This window comes from Entelurus aequoreus, linkage group LG04 (genome assembly GCF_033978785.1).
Source record: "Entelurus aequoreus isolate RoL-2023_Sb linkage group LG04, RoL_Eaeq_v1.1, whole genome shotgun sequence".
Lineage (NCBI taxonomy): Eukaryota > Metazoa > Chordata > Actinopteri > Syngnathiformes > Syngnathidae > Entelurus > Entelurus aequoreus.
The window spans coordinates 38,658,667-38,676,287 of record NC_084734.1 but is presented as its reverse complement, the minus strand read 5'-3'; the positions used below and the strand labels follow the sequence as shown (position 1 = coordinate 38,676,287).

General features: G+C 45.3%; 1 protein-coding gene across 1 annotated transcript; it reads left to right on the top strand.

Annotated features, from left to right (window-relative positions):
• The first annotated feature begins 314 nt into the window (after nucleotides 1-314).
• Nucleotides 315-17,174, top strand: LOC133648593 (tripartite motif-containing protein 54-like). Its single transcript, XM_062044835.1, has 9 exons — nucleotides 315-434; nucleotides 596-774; nucleotides 10,837-11,017; nucleotides 11,620-11,715; nucleotides 12,822-13,055; nucleotides 13,130-13,152; nucleotides 13,223-13,347; nucleotides 15,917-15,985; nucleotides 16,221-17,174. The coding sequence occupies exons 1-8, from the start codon at nucleotides 315-317 to the stop codon at nucleotides 15,967-15,969; spliced, it is 1,011 nt and encodes a 336-aa protein (XP_061900819.1). The 3' UTR covers nucleotides 15,970-15,985; nucleotides 16,221-17,174.
• The last annotated feature ends 447 nt before the right edge of the window (nucleotides 17,175-17,621 follow it).

Genomic DNA, 17,621 nt, shown 5'->3' with positions numbered 1-17,621 from the left:
TAGCAGCTAAGAATAGCTCCAGTCAGGGGGGGACAGGGACTTTGGGTCTTGGGCGGGAGTCTTTACACAGAGCGATGGCGCAGAGGTAAAAAGGGATGGACAGCTGGACAAAAGCCTTCAAGAAACCATTTGGACTTGACTGACATGGAATTTTACAGCAAAGAGTAAAGTTCTAAGCTTTCAGAACCTTCTCTGCTTTTCATCCTTGACCCCAGGAGGTGATGAACTTTGCCCTTCAGGCGGTTGGCAGTCCGGGTCGCAATCAGGGAGGTCGTGGGGCTTCTGCCGGTGGTGGCGGCAGCGGCGGAGCAACCATGGAGAACTTGGAGAAGCAGCTGATTTGTCCCGTCTGCCTGGAGATGTTCTCCAAGCCGGTGGTCATCCTGCCCTGCCAGCACAACCTCTGCAGAAAATGTGCCAACGACATCTTCCAGGCCAGTGACGCCCTTGCTAAGATCAAATATTTACACTTACGAGCTTCTATGGTGGCCATAGTTTGACCCTGGAACAGATTAAGTCACTTTGTTTGAAATGAGATCTCGGAAGTCAACCATCTTTGTTTTGACATGTTCGCTCTGTGTTGTTTTGCAAACAGTCGTCCAACCCTGCGTGGCAGTCGCGCAGCTCGTCCAGCGTGGCCACCAGCGGGAGTCGTTTCCGCTGCCCGTCGTGTCGTCACGAGGTGGTCCTGGACCGCCACGGCGTGTACGGCCTGCAGAGGAACCTGCTGGTGGAGAACATCATCGACATGTACAGACATCAGGAGGCCTCACGGTAACGACAAGTACACAACTTGGCATTTACACTGAACAAATATTAACAACAACTTAACATTTTACAACAAATCTTCAATACACCAAGATAATGTTTAGATTGTTTTCATATCTTCACATATTGCTGCTTGCTTCATCAGAAATAGTCCACATGGTTGTTGTTTTTCTTTTTCAGAAATCAAAATACGTACTGAAGTTAGGTACTTGTAATAATCCATGCTGCCGCTAGAGGGCAATATTACATACCATGTGGTGATGAATGGGCAGCACGGTGGCAGAGGGGTTAGTGCGTCTGCCTTACAATACGAAGGTCCTGAGTAGTCGTGAGTTCAATCCCGGGCTCGGGATCTTTCTGTGTGGAGTTTGCATGTTCTCCCCGTGACTGCGTGGGTTCCCTCCGGGTACTCCGGCTTCCTCCCACCTCCAAAGACATGCACCTGGGGATAGGTTGATTGGCAACACTAAATTGGCCCTAGTGTGTGAATGTGAGTGTGAATGTTGTCTGTCTATCTGTGTTGGCCCTGCGATGAGGTGGCGACTTGTCCAGGGTGTACCCCGCCTTCCGCCCGATTGTAGCTGAAATCGGCTCCAGCGCCCCCGCGACCCCGAAGAGAATAAGCGGTAGAAAATGGATGGATGGATGGGTGTACCCATACAAAATAGTGTAGCTGGGATAGGCTCAGCTCCTCCGCGACCCCGAGAGGGACAAGCGATAGAAAACGGATGGATGGATAAAAAAAAAGTGTGACGTTATTAAAAAGTAATTTTAAATCTTTTGTACCCTGAACAAAGCGAGTGAACTATTTAAAATGTGCTCACTTTGTCTCCAAGAGGTTCTTTTTTTTATCTCAAAATGTTACAAATCAACAAAAATGTTATAAGATAAAATAATATATTTTGTATCGAAGACATGCAAAAACAAATACATACTATTCAACAACAGAATACTGAACCTGAACTGAGTAGGGTGAGAAATGAGGAGGGTTCAGGCTGAGTTTGTATTGAATTGCTGACAAAAGTAGTCATGGGAGCGCGGGGCCAAATTTACACTTGTCTCCATGTAAGTGCACACATGCACACACGCATTTTACGCGCGTGCACACGCACGCACACACACACACACACACACACACACACACACACACACACACACACACACACACATATCTTGTATTTGTTATCTTCTTGAGACCTCCGAAAAAGGCGTACTTCTTTAGGACCACCCTTTCTAAATATATAAAGATTTATATTTACAACATTAATAATATATACATACAATGCAAATATAAAAAAAGGTAAGCTTTTAGTTAATTATGTTTTGTTTGTAATTGGTTTTTAATCTTCATTGTTTACTTCAAGTTATTGCAGTATGTCCCTATATACATTTTTATTTTTTTAATTAGTTTTGGCCAAAGGGGGCACATTTCAATTCCTTACCACACTTGTTATTACATATGTTGACCAGAGGGGGAGCACTTTTAAAACCGACACACAGTCAATTTGAAAAATCCCTCCTTTTTGGGACCACCCTAATTTTCCACCAGGGGTGCAAAGAGACATTCTCTATTAGATGAAATGCTTTTCCGTATGGGGACCATGATTTATGTCCTATCTTTTTCACCGGTCCTCATATGGAAGGTACTTTCCTTGTTGAAGTCTCAAGAAGGGTAGACATACAAGAACACACGTGTACATACACATACACATACACACACACACACACACACACACACACACACACACACACACACACACACACACACACACACACACTTGTCACTTTCATGGCTAAGTAAACGTTTAGTGAGTCAGAGAGTTGGCTGCTGGAGGAGTCCCGGGCCTCCTTCATTATAGTAGTGATTGTTTCTGATGACAAATAGTTGAAAATGTCCTTTTAATCATCTTATTATCACAAACGCCTACTCAAAGGACACGCACGCCATCTAATGATCACGTCCAATAAGAGCTGACCTTTTTCTGCTTTTTCCACACGGGCAAATCACAAGATGCATTTTGAAACATTTTGTGCATTAAATATGCTTGGTGTTATATGTGACAAAGCACATTAAATGTAATTATAATAATAATAATGAATTAATTTTATTCTCACAATATTTGTAATATAGATTTGTAAAGTGGTTTATAGATAGGTATACAGATAGGTAAGTAAATAGGAAGGGAGGTGGGTAAGGCGGAAGATCAGGGGTGCTCAAAGGGGGGCCCCGGGGACATATTCGGCCCACTGAGTTGTTTCATGTGGCCTGCCAATAGGTGTCTTCATATACATATGCAAACTGCTGTCTTTCAAGCTCACACAATCATTGATGGCATGTCTGCAAGGCTAACTAGTTGCCATCTATCAAACACTCAAGTATGGTGACTTTGGGCTAAACTCCTCACTCATGGTGTTGCTGTCGCTGTCTGGCATGTTTTCACTTTGGCCCTTGGAGGCAGAACGTTTGAGCACCCCTGGTCTAGATAGGTATAGTTGAGTAGGTACAGTCGTGGTCAAAAGTTGACATACACTTGTAAAGAACATAATGTCATGGCTGTCTTGAGTTTCCAATCATTTCTACAACTCTCATTTTTTTGTGATAGAGTGATTGGAGCACATACTTGTTGGTCACAAAAACATTCAGAAAGTTTGGTTCTTTTATGAATGTATTATGAGTCTACTGAAAATGTGACCAAATCTGCTGGGTCAAAAGTATACATACAGCAATGTTAATATTTGGTTACATGTCCCTTGGCAAGTTTTACTGCAATGAGGCGCTTTTGGTAGCCATCCACAAGCTTCTGGCAAGCCTCTGGTAAAATTTTTGACCACTTCTCTTGACAAAATTGGTGCAGTTCAGCTAAATTTGTTGGTTTTCTGACATGGACTTGTTTCTTCAGCATTGTCCACACGTTTAGGTCAGGACTTTGGGAGGACCATTCTAAAACCTTAATTCTAGCCTGATTTAGCCATTCCTTTACCACTCTTGACGTGTGTTTGGGGTCATTGTCCTATGCCCACCACCATGCTTGGCGGTAGGGATGGTGGTGGTAGTATTATGATCTGGGCCTGTTTTGCTGCCAATGGAACTGGTGCTTTACAGAGAGTAAATTGGACAATGACAGAGGAGGATAACCTCCAAATTCTTCAGGACAACATAAAATCATCAGCCCAGAGGTTGGGTCTTGGGCGCAGTTGGGTCTTCCAACAGGACAATGACCATACTTGCCAACCCTCCCGTTTTTACCGGGAGACTCCCGGTATTCAGCGCCTCTTCATTAACGTCCTCCCAGCGCGGTAACAACACACAACAACAGCAGTCACGTTTAGTCTACCGTAAAGCAGTTCGTCTGCCGTAAACAGCAATGTTGTGACACTCTTAAACAGGACAATACTGCTATCTACTGGATAGCCTCCAGGACACTGAAATTCAAGTATTTATTTTATTTATATGTATAATAAAATAAATAAATATATATATATATATATATATATATAGCTAGAATTCACTGAAAGTCAAGTATTTCATATATATATATATATATATATATATATATATATATATATATATATATATATATATATATATATATATATATATATATATATATATATACACATACTGTGATGTGCGGTCACAAACCAACCTCCCAGAGACAGTTCTGTTTAAAGTTCAAACGCCGCAGCGTTGTTTTATTCAGTCAGTTTTTCTGAATAAAGGATAACTTAAAGTTCTTCCCGATTGGGGCTTCCCTTGAAACAAACAAATTGTCACTTTTTCCAAGTCTGGATCATGTCTCCTAAATTGCCTGGAACATATAGCAAAGAAACTGATCAGTGCAAAGTTAAATAAATCCCAGCATTCAATGAATCAAACATCTTACACATTTAGCAGACTAATTTACAAACTATATTTCAGTGGAGCAACACACTTACCGCCCGATGGAAGCAGACCTTTCCCAGCAGGGAGCCAGCCACACAATGAGTCAAACACCGAGGTGCTATTTAACTCCAACACAGTGATTGCCAGCCTGCCACAGCTGCCTTGGGGCAGGTGGCCACACCTCAGCCTGATTGAGGATAAAATTAGGGATGTACTTGCCTTCAATGACCACACCTAAAGAGTGGCGTAGTTTGACCTCCTGGTGCATGCTTTCACTGTGATGGCTGGCCCTCTGCCCAGTCTCACCTGTTCGGAGGTATTGTGATGCTCCACATATCCCCCCCCTAAGCTCCTTGTTGGTACGAGGAGCTTCCTGTTCCTCATCTTCGTAGCGGCGGGACATCGCGTCGGCGTGGCGGATATCCTTTCCAGGGCGGTGCTCGACAGTGAATTTATAATTTTGCAGTTCCAGGAACCAGCGTGTCACCCGAGCGTTGCTGTCCTTATTGGTGGCCATCCATTTGAGGGGGGCGTGGTCGGTCACCAGAGTGAAGCGTCTTCCCCATAGGTAATACCTGAGATGGTGGATGGCCCACTTCACAGCAAGACACTCCTTTTCCACGGTAGAGTAGTTTTTCTCGTGCTTTAGCAGTTTTCGGCTAACGAAGGTTACGGGGTGTTCATCGGCGCCAACCAATTGGGCTAGGACTGCCCCGATCCCAGTGCCAGAGGCATCTGTGTGGAGGACGAATGGCTTCGTGAAGTCAGGTGCAACAAGGATGGGTTCCTCACACAGAGCTTGCTTTAACTTCTCGAAGGCCCCTTCCGTTTCGGTGGTCCAAGATACTCGGTGGGTTGACCGTTGGCGAGTGAGGTCGTTGAGGGGGGCCGCTATTGTGGCAAAGTCTTTGATAAACTTCTGGTAGTAGCCGATCAGACCTAAGAAGGACTGCACCTGTCTTTTAGTGATGGGGCGGGGCCAATTCCGTATCTTCTCCACCTTCTGGGCTTGGGGTCGCACACACCCACGGCCTATCGTATACCCGAGGTAGTCAGTTTCGGTCCATCCTACCCGGCACTTCTTGGCGTTCGCTGTTAGACCAGCCTGACGAAGGGCCCTGAGGACAGCCTCCAGGTGTTCCAGATGGTGGGCCCAGGTGGCGCTGTGGACCACGATGTCATCAAGGTAGGCGGCGGCATAGGCTTGGTGAGGACGGAGGATTCGGTCCATCATGCGCTGGAAGGTCGCAGGGGCCCCGTGGATGCCGAAGGGGAGGACAGTGTACTGGAACAAGCCATCTGGAGTTGAGAAGGCCGTGTTGGGTTTGGCTCTCTGGGTCAGGGGTACCTGCCAATAACCTTGGGTCAAGTCCATGGTGCTGACAAAGCGGGCAGGTCCAAGGCGGTCAATCAGCTCATCGGCTCTAGGCATGGGATATGCATCGAAGGTGGATATTTCGTTTAGTTTTCGGAAGTCGTTGCAAAACCTCAAGGAGCCATCTGGTTTAGGGACAATGACAATTGGACTGGACCAAGGGCTGTAGGACTCTTCAATGACGCCTTGGTCAAGCATCTTTTTTACCTCTTCTTTTATCGCTTCCCTCCGCGCTTCTGGGACCCTGTATGGTCGTTGCCTGACCACCTTCCCAGGCGGGGTCTCTATGTCATGTTCTATGACATGGGTGCGCCCGGGCATCTCTGCAAAAATGTCCCGGTAGCGGCCCAATAGCTCTTGGACATCTTGGACTTGTGTTGGGCCAAGGTCTACGCCTACATTGACGGCGGGTTTCTGGGAAGAGAGGTCCGTTAGAAAGGCAGGGCTAGGCAAAGGTGCAGCAGTGTGCCATCTTTTCAATACATTTACATGGTACAGCTGCAAACCTTTCCTCCGGCCGGGTTGCTGCACACGGTAGTTGACGGCCCCCACTCGCTCAGCGATCTCGTACGGGCCGTGCCATTTAGCCAAGAATTTGCACTCTGCCGTCGGGACCAATACTAAGACAAGGTCACCCACCTTAAACTCACGGAGATGAGCGCCCTTGTTGTATGTTCGTGCCTGGGCAGCTTGAGCCTTCTCCATATGGTTCCGGACCAGTGGCCATACCTTTCTGGCTCTCTCCTGTAGGTGTTCCACGTGGTCTATAACGTTCCGGTGGGGGGAGGGCTGACTTTCCCAGGCTTGCTTGGCGAGGTCCAGCAGACCCCGTGGATTCCGCCCGTAGAGCAGCTCAAAAGGGGAAAAACCTGTAGAGGCTTGTGGCACTTCACGAATAGCAAACAGTACATAAGGAATTAATTGGTCCCAGTCTTTCCCGTCAACTTCAACCAGTTTCCTTAACATTGTCTTCAAGGTTGAATTAAAGCGTTCCACTAGTCCGTTAGTTTGTGGGTGATAGACGGAGGTTCTGATCTGTTTTATCTTAAGCCATTTATACAACGCGGTCATTACACGGGCCATAAAACAGGTACCCTGGTCTGTCAAAACCTCGTCTGCTATTCCAACCCGGCTAAAAAGCATGAGTAGTTCATGGGCAACATTCTTGGCGGTAGCAACACGCAAGGGAATGGCCTCGGGGTATCGGGTTGCATAATCGACAATGACCAGTATATAGCGGTGTCCACGAGACGATTTTGGCAACGGCCCCACAATGTCCATAGCTATCCGTGAAAATGGCGTCTCAATAATAGGAAGGGGTATGAGGGGATTCCGGAGAAAGGGCCGCGGTGCCGCTTTTTGACATTCCGGACATGTGCGACAAAAGTCCTCGACGGCTCGTTTCACCCCAGGCCAATAAAAACGTGCGACCACTCGGTCGTAAGTCTTCTGGGCTCCCAGATGAGCCCCTAATTGGTGGGAGTGAGCGAGGTACAACACCCGGGTGACGTAACTTTTCGGCACTAATAGTTGTTCAACAACTCCCCCCCCCTTAGTTTTTTCACTTCGGTACAACAGACCCGCTTTTACCAAAAAATGAGGATAAGACACCCCACTCACCCCAGCGACCAGTTGACCGTCTATGGTGGCGACGCTTTGGCGGGCCATTTCCAGGTTCGGGTCAGCCCATTGGGCTGTGGCGTACTCGCCTTGAGGTGGGTTCCCCTCGACCGGCATGAGCGGGAACTCAGAGAAGGGGTCTTCACTGGCTGGAGGGGTCTCTCCCCCACTGGCGTCTCTCTCAGATGCTCCCCTTCCTGGTGAGGTTCCTCTAGGTGCTCGGAAGGTGGGGAATGCGGTCCGCGGGGTCGAGGCTGCGGGGCGCCGGTCCCGGCGTCTTGTTTGTCGGGGAGGATGTGGGCGGCGGCCTGGGTTCCAATACCGCTGGAAGAGGACACAATCCGTGCCTATCAGCAGAGGGACAGGTAGGTTGGGGACCACCCCAGCAGCCACAACGGCGTCTCCACGGGGGGTCTGGACCCGGATATGGCTGACCGGATAATGGCGGACATCACCATGGACGCAGGTGACCGGGACGGTGTCTGAGCCGACAGGACCAGCGTAGTCAGCCCTCACCAAGGTGACGACGCTGCCAGAATCAATCAGGGCATGGGCGTCGGTACCTCCCACCCGCACCGGCAGGGAGGCATGGGGTCGGCCGGTGTCCCCGGTGTGCAAGCAAGGTCGGTGGGCACCCGAGCTGGCGGCAGAGGGCATTGAGACGTCTCGGTCCCGTTCCGGACAGGCCCAGGAGATGTGGCCTTCTCGCCCGCAGACATAGCACCTTCTGGGGGGCCGGGCCAACCTTTCCTGTGGGTTGCTATCCCTTGGGGCATTACGTGGAGGAGATCGCAGGCGCGCACGGCCCGTCCTTTCAGCAGGGGTGGGGCGGCTTGGCTCAGCTCTGGTGGTTCGGGGCATCTCGTTGCTAACTTGGTAGTTCTCCAACAGAGCTACCAGAGAATCCAGGGAGGCGGGGCTCACCTGCGCAGCATACTTTCTGGCATCGGGCGGAAAAGCTCGAATACACCGATCAATCACCAATCTTTGGATCCAGGGTGTCTCCCCGCTACTCGTCAGCCATCCCTGGGTAAGGCGTAGCAGCTCTGCGAGCTGGGCCCGGGGCGGCTGGCTGGCACAGTAGGCCCAGGCGTGGTATCGCTGAGCTCTAGCTGGTAGGCTGTACCCATGGCTTGCTAATATGGCGGCCTTGAGCTTGGTGTAGTCTCGTGCGTCCTCTGCTGGCAGGTCGCGGCAGGCGTGCTGGGCCTCCCCAATGAGGAACGGGGCAATTATTCCTGCCCACTCACCGGGTGGCCATCGCTCCCTGGTAGCAGTGCGCTCAAAGAGCTCCAAATAGGCTTCAATGTCGTCATCGGGGCTTTGTTTGGTGAGGACTCCCCCCGGGGCTCGAACCACTGCTTCGTCTTTGTTGACCTGCTTGAGCAGTTCCTTCATTGCATTCTGCAACTCCGCCTGGCTTTGCAGGAGTGCCCTTATTGCTTGCTCCATAATGTGGTTGGGGAGGGTCTTCTATGCCCGCATTCTCCACCAATTTGTGATGTGCGGTCACAAACCAACCTCCCAGAGACAGTTCTGTTTAAAGTTCAAACGCCGCAGCGTTGTTTTATTCAGTCAGTTTTTCTGAATAAAGGATAACTTAAAGTTCTTCCCGATTGGGGCTTCCCTTGAAACAAACAAATTGTCACTTTTTCCAAGTCTGGATCATGTCTCCTAAATTGCCTGGAACATATAGCAAAGAAACTGATCAGTGCAAAGTTAAATAAATCCCAGCATTCAATGAATCAAACATCTTACACATTTAGCAGACTAATTTACAAACTATATTTCAGTGGAGCAACACACTTACCGCCCGATGGAAGCAGACCTTTCCCAGCAGGGAGCCAGCCACACAATGAGTCAAACACCGAGGTGCTATTTAACTCCAACACAGTGATTGCCAACCTGCCACAGCTGCCTTGGGGCAGGTGGCCACACCTCAGCCTGATTGAGGATAAAATTAGGGATGTACTTGCCTTCAATGACCACACCTAAAGAGTGGCGTAGTTTGACCTCCTGGTGCATGCTTTCACTGTGATGGCTGGCCCTCTGCCCAGTCTCACCTGTTCGGAGGTATTGTGATGCTCCACAATACACATATGGAATACTTGAGTTGGTGAATTCTAGCTTAAATATATTCCCCTCTTAACCACACCCCAACCACACGCCCCCCCCCCACCCCCCACCTCCCGGTATCGGAGGTCTCAAGGTTGGCAAGTATGACAATGACCCCAAACACACGTCAAAAGTGGTAAAGGAATGGCTAAATCAGGCTAGAATTAAGGTTTTAGAATGGCCTTCCCTATGTCCTGACTTAATAAAGGTGTGGACAAAGCGGAAGAAACAAGTCCATGTCAGAAAACCAACAAATTTAGCTGAACTGCACCAATTTTGTCAAGAGGAGTGGTCAAAAATTCAACCAGAAGCTTGTGGATGGCTACCAAAAGCGCCTTATTGCAGTGAAACTTGCCAAGAGACATGTAACCAAATATTAACATTGCTGTATGTATACTTTTGACCCAGCAGATTTGGTCACATTTTCAGTAGACCCGTAATAAATTCCTAAAAGAACCAAACTTCATGAATGTTTTTTGTGACCAACAAGTATGTGCTCCAATCACTCTATCACAAAAGAATAAGAGTTGTAGAAATGATTGGAAACTCAAGACAACCATGACATTATGTTCTTTACAAGTGTATGTAAACTTTTGACCATGACTGTATGTGGATTGGTAGATGAAAGGATGAAGAATAGACAAGAGTGGTTTATAAAAATAGAAGATGAGTCAGTAATGTTGTTGAGAGAGGAGAAAAAAAACATGGTTGCCATATAGTGACACCTTCCTGCTTGCAAGATGACAAATAAACAACAAACTGTTATGTCGGCCAAACAAATCTCTCCATGTTGTGGCTTTGTGACGTCTAAGTTTGTCACCAATTAAGAAGCTGACCAGCCAACAATGTTTAATGGCAAAAAGCACTTTTTTTTTACTCACAGGAGAGAACAGAAAGTGAAACAACCACAAAAGCTTTATTAAATGTTTTGAGTCACATTTAACATTGTTAGCTGTTATAAAAGTGTAAAAGGAAACTGAGGTCTGCAACATTTGTACTTGAGTTTTTTCCTCCACATAGAACCTCACGTCAACGTAGAGCAACACAAGTTCACATTGACTTCCCGTCCCGGCAGGACAGTTATAGTCAAGCCTGAGACGCAGCAGCAGCAGCTGACATGTGACGAGCACGAAGACGAGAAGATCAACATCTACTGCCTGTCCTGCCAGACGCCCACCTGCTCCATGTGCAAAGTGTTCGGCCGGCACAAAGAGTGTGACGTGGCGCCGCTCAGCAGCGTCTACCTGCGGCTCAAGGTAAGGCAACAATGTTATTCCCCTGTGCTCGTGTGGCCCAGCCAGCAGGGGGCGACGATAAAACGATACAGAATGAACGTTGACGAGGAAGAAATAATTGTCTTTTATCAGTGTAGCCACCCGAAAACTACGCATACTCTTTATACGCATGGAAAAGTTCCCGAACTAACCAAACTGCTTAGTTCTAAACTAACTTTCTCTCCATATGCTGCACCCCTGCGTGCCGCTACATCCCTGCTAAACACACACGCTTGGGAGAACCGCATGGGTTCAAGGAGAGAACCCTGAGGGACGCTGCATCACAACTGAAGTGGACGAAGATGAGAAACCTGAATGTGAATGTGCGGCAAACACACAGACACAAAAGTGGGAAGGCCAGCGAGGATGAAGTCACAAACATTTAGTCAGTCCAAGACAAAAACAATCGGCAGATGGCGGCGGCGACATTTGGCCGCTATGTCTCACTCTGATTGACTCATTTGAAATGGAGATGAAGCGGCACCACTCGATGCAGTGTGAATTATCCTCTAGGGGGCGTCATTTGTCTTCTAGGTGTGAACAAGGACAGCTGTTGCAGGTTGTTGTTTGCCTCATGTTCGCAGACTGAACTCAGTGACAGCATCGCCGGCCTGGTTGCCAATAACGACCACATCCAGGCTGCCATCATGCACATGGAGGAAGTATGCAACGCCATCCAGGTAACAAAGTACACCCTAAATCACAGGTGCCAAACTCAAGGCCCGGGGGCTAAAACTGTCCCGCCACGTTATTTTATGTGGCCCGCGAAAGCCTGGAAATAATATGCGTTCATAAAATGCTTAATCTTTTCTTACTAAATATATTTGTTCTTTCCCTTTTGACATTAAAAATCATTTACTGCATACAATTGCATATCATTTTAAAATTCAATATTATCAAAATCAAAATATTATATTATCATGTATTCCAAAAATATTTTTTGTTAAATAAAGATAAATACTGTACTTAAATATCTGCTAGACTTATGATTTCAAAACAAATTATGGCTCAAATTGTAGACTGTAAAATTGACAATAGATTTTACGGTTAAATTCCGACTGTCAGAAAGACACTAAAACATTAAAAAACAAACAAAACAAAACATTAAAACAAGATTTTACAGTAAAAAAAAACAAAAACTGGCAGGTCTGTTGCTTGAATTTTACCGCTAAAAACAGTGGTATTGTTTCTCCATTCCATCCATCCATCCATTTTCTATCGCTTATTCCCTTTGGGGTCGCCGGGGGCGCTGGAGCCTATCTCAGCTACAATCCATTCTATTTATTCAATTTTTTTATATGCTGTAAAAAAAACAACAACACTGCTTTTACTGTAAAATTTTGGTGACTAAGCTGCCAGTTTTTAAAGTGAAATTTAAATATTTGTTTTCAATCAATCAAGGTTTATTTATATAGCCCTAAATCACAAGTGTCTCAAAGGGCTGCACAAGCCACAACGACATCCTCGTTGTGGCTTGTAAAAAGCCACAACAGGGGGAGAAAAAACTCAACCCAATGGGATACAATGAGAAACCTTGGTACAAACAAATTAGTTTTAAGATTGGACTTAAATGCTTCTACTTTTTATAGCTTCTGTAAAAAAAAATATTGTTAATGTATTATATTTATATTCATATATTACTCATTGTTAAAAGCGGCCCTCTGAGGGCAACCATAACTGCGATGTGGGCCTCAATGAAAACCAGTTTGACACCCCTGCCCTAAATACTACTGGATCACTTTGCACGTTTACGCTCCACCAAGTCCATGTGGTTTCCCGCTTTCAGGAGAATGCTTGCCACCGGCGCGAGCAGGTCGCCAGCCAGTTGGAGACGCTGACGGCCATCTTGGACGAGCGGAAACAGGAGCTGGTGCGTCTGATCACCAGGGAGCAGGATGAAAAGCTGCAGCAGGTGCGGGCGCTCGTACGGCAGCACGGCGAACGGCTGGAGGCATCCGTGACACTGGTGGAGTCGGCCGTCCAGGCCGCAGAAGAGCCGCACATGGCGCTCTTCATCCAGGTCAGTCACATGACACCCATAAGGATCAACATTAATAGTTCAATGACGAAATAAGTATCTGTCTGTGTACTCAGAATGCTGCTGTCATACTGGACAAGTAAGTTGTGTACAAGTTGCAGTAACACAGTTTGTCCAGCGGGTTAAATAAAGTGTCCCTTTTTCATCAGGATGTCCGCGTCCACACGAGTCGCCAACGACCTGCGTCCGCAACTCCACTACGACAACATGAGCCATTTTGTCATCGACGTCGACGACATCGTTGATATGTTGACCAGCATCGACTTCTGCCACAGTTTGTACACTTAAATTCACACACTTCTGAAGTGGTACAATTCAGAGTTCAACCAAAATGTCCTGGCGAACAAAACTTATAAAACACTACATTACTCCATGTGGAGTTCTACCAGCGGCGGGCCGTGCGTTTCCCACCTAGGCCTTCAGTGATGTCCGACTTCAATAATTACCTCTCAAAATACCATAGTTGATGTCACCACATGACCATTGCTGGAGAAATACTATACAGAAACACATTCACGCCCTACTGAGTATTGAAACACATCAACAGTGTACAAAACGGGTTCTTTTCTGGCGCATTTAAGAATAAATTAAAATGCATCAGCAATTACAACATATCTTACTGTCAAAATTAAAATTGCAAAAAACATATTAAAAGTGAAAAAATAGAATATCCGTATAAGCCAGTTGCACCCCTCTTCGTCAGCTGATTTTAGTAGAAATGGCGAGCATTTCCCCATTTTATCGCCAGAACAGCTGGGTTGGCTGACATCGTCTCACAAGTTGTAGTTTTTCTTTAAACATCCTTCTTGGAAACTGCCTTGCAAAAACATTGTAGCATTTGATGGGTTTATAATGTTTTTTAGTTGAAGATGTCAAGAAACGATTTCACTCAGTCCAACCATTGCCTTTTTTAATGATCCTTTTAATTATGAACACACGTGAAAGAAGTGCATACTTAGTCAACAACCACACTGCAAAAACTGAAATTTCAGTAAGATTAAATATCTCAAATAAGGGTGATATTTGCTTATTTTCTGTCTGATAAGATAATTCTTCTCACTAAGCAGATTTTATGTTAGAGTGTTTTACTTGTTTTAAGGGTTTTGGTCCTAAATGATCTCAGTAAGATATTACAGCTTGTTGCTGAGATTACATAACCTATATTGAGTAAAACATGCTTGAAACTAGCATATGAACTGTTGCAAAGCTGTGTCATCAACACTCACAAGTATAAAACTACTTTTTTAAAGTAATAATTTCTTATTTTAGGGGCGGCGTGGCGAAGTTGGTAGAGTGGCCGTGCTAGCAATCGGAGTGTTGCTGGTTACTGGGGTTCAATCCCCACCTTCTACCATCCTAGTCACGTCCGTTGTGTCCTTGGGCAAGACACTTCACCCTTGCTCCTGATGGCTGCTGGTTAGCGCCTTGCATGGCAGCTCCCGCCATCAGTGTGTGAATGTGTGTGTGAATGGGTGAATGTGGAAATACTGTCAAAGCGCTTTGAGTACCTTGAAGGTAGAAAAGCGCTATACAAGTATAACCCATTTATCATTTATTTATTTATTTCAAGCATGAAAAAAAAAAATCATGACTTTGACCCAATTGTGTCTCATATAAAAACAGATGACAGCCAAATGGACTTTGCTGTTTTATTTTCAATGAAACAATAGAAAATACGTACCCATATAGTAGTACACTTATTAGTGAGAATATACTTATTTTAAGGTATTTTTGGATTCATTGAGGTTAGCTAATTTTACTTGTTTTGGAAAGTCTTGACATGCCAAATTTTCTTGTTCTATTGGCAGATAATTTTGCTTAGTTCAAATAAAATACCCCTAATTTTTGTTTTGTTTTTTGTTGTTTTTGAACACTGACTTTTTGCAGTGCATACATGTCACACTAAGGGTGGCTGTATGAACAACGCCAACACTGCCATAAACATGTGCCATATAGTGAAACCACCAAACAACAATGACAAACACATTTCGGGAGAATATTTGCACCGCAACACAACATATTATCTGCCACCTATTTAACGTTTTGTTCTCCCTCTTTGCTATCCCGGTCTGGCTACGGCACAACACTTCCCGCTTCCTGCTAAATTGCAACTTGTGATCGGATACTCACTTTGGAATGACAAGTGTGTATCCAATCACAGTCTCGTTAACATCAGGCTACTTAGACAGGCTACTGTCAACAACTTGTGATCTGATTGGCTATCGCAACTGTCTATCAATTCTATGTGTTCTCAAATTCATCCACTAACGGTCCCGATGGCTATCCAATCACAGGACGCGTAAATGTCACGTTCAACCTTTGGCCAGCTCGAAGGCCTTACTGACAACAACTCGTGATCTGATTGGCTATCGCAACTGTCTATCACCTGTATGTCCCCGATCATTTATAGTGCACGGACACCCGTATTGTTGATTCTGAAGGCCTCTGGCAGATTTGGTACAGCATGGCAACATAAGCTAGCTGAATTCTGATTGGATACAAACTAAAACTAAAAACAACAGCACTGGAAGGAGCATAATATGACATGGAGAGAATATGAATAATTTTAGATATTTAGGGAAAGTAAATTAAAAAATAATTGTATCTTTAATTATGATCATGATTTCTAGTTATGTTAGGCCAGCAGAAAAGGTCTTGCTGGCCCTGACGGCACACCACTGAATTCTTATTGCACAGTGCCTAACCTATTTTACACTTGTATTCAAATGTGACTTATTTTTTTATTAATGGCGCGGTCAGGTTTTTGGATGGCCACAGTTTGACCTTGGAACAGATTATTTCTATTTCCATTCCTTGTAAATGAGACCTACTTGTCTTTTTAGCTGCAGCGGGCGAAGGTGAAGACGACCTAGAGGACGACTCAGAACTGGACTGACCCGCCATCAACACAGGTCCGTGCGCAACACCTTTCTTTAAGTGTCCTCTCGGCACGAGTTGTCTTAACAGACAAACACGTGTTGCAGCTGAGTCGAATGGAGCGTGAAAATGTGTTTTTTTTTTAAACTGATGGATTCCCCTCACCCACACGGGAACAGTTGACTCAGCAAACAATAACAACAATGACAAATGGCCGCCTCCAAAAGACAAACACTGGTTTTACTTACTAACAACATTCTTTTCTTTTAGGGACTCCTCCCAATGAGATCCACATGGTCCCTGCGCCACATTGAGTTCCATTTACTCCACTATAAACCACAGTAATCTACAAGGTCCCTGCACCTCATCGGGGACCTCATGTATTAAGAGTTGCATGGATGTCCTACTAAAAATAGACGTACGTCCAATCCAAAAAACATCATACACAGATGTATTAAAGTGTGCATGCGCACGCACAAATCCAAGCACATTTCTTTGTTACATCACATTCAACCTGGAAATGACTGCAGATGTTTGCCTGGCTGGCCAGCCCAGGCCACGCCCCCTTATTAATACGCAAATCATATTGATCCGTTGAGAGGCTGCAATAAGAAAGAAATGTTGAAACAGACGACTAAGGGACCGGAGATAAATTAGTGGAAATTTTGAAAAATATAGTCGCTACAATGACATGTCAAACTTTAGAAGAGGTGCGTAACTCTGATAACCCTTCATATAAATATAATTTGTGTAATTAATAACAAAATATGTTCATACAGTAGAGCGTATTCACAGCCAGATTAGTTTCATGCGAAAATGTTGTAATATTTGGTTTGCAATCATTTAAATTCAAACCACATTGTCTCTAAAATCCATAAAACGGACTCAACTCTGCCAGATTTCTCTGAGGTCCCTGTGAAGTGAAGTGTATTTATATAGCGCTTTTCTCTAGTGACTCAAAGCGCTTTACATAGTGAAACCCGTTTAAACCAGTGTGGGTGGCACTGGGAGCAGGTGGGTGAAGTGTCTTGCCCAAGGACACAACAGCAGTGACTAGGATGGCAGTAGTGATGGGTCCGGCAACCCCGATGCATCGGCGCATGCGTCGAGCTCATAGAGCAAAACCCTGTGTCGGTGCGCGTACCACTTTTAGAAAGTCACGTGACCGATACGCGAACTGTGTCGCACTGACGCCTCCTCTGTGCCCTGTGAGCGGGTCTTTTCTACAGCCGGAGAAATAATAACTAAGAAGAGAAATCGTTTAAAATTTAATTCGTTGGAAAAACTGTTTTTTTTTTTAAATAAAATTTTTTTTAAAAAATAAATAATAATTCCCAGTCCAGAAGCATCCTCATTCACAACACATTCTCTTAGATTTCCATGTTATGATACATGTTCACAATATTTATGGACTGTATCTAAAAAAGATACAAATATATTTGTATTTAAATCCCGAAGGGAATAAGCGGTAGAAAATGGATGGATGGATGAAGATATGAAATACAATGACTTAGTTTTTATTATTGTATATACTAGGTCATAGAATCAGTGTCAGTTGAGTCGGTCCATAGGTTGCCTGTAGGGATTTTTAATGTCCAGCAGATGTCAGTATTTAGTGACACAGTATCAATACAGTTTTGCAATGTGTCGAAACGCTTCATGACGCCTCAT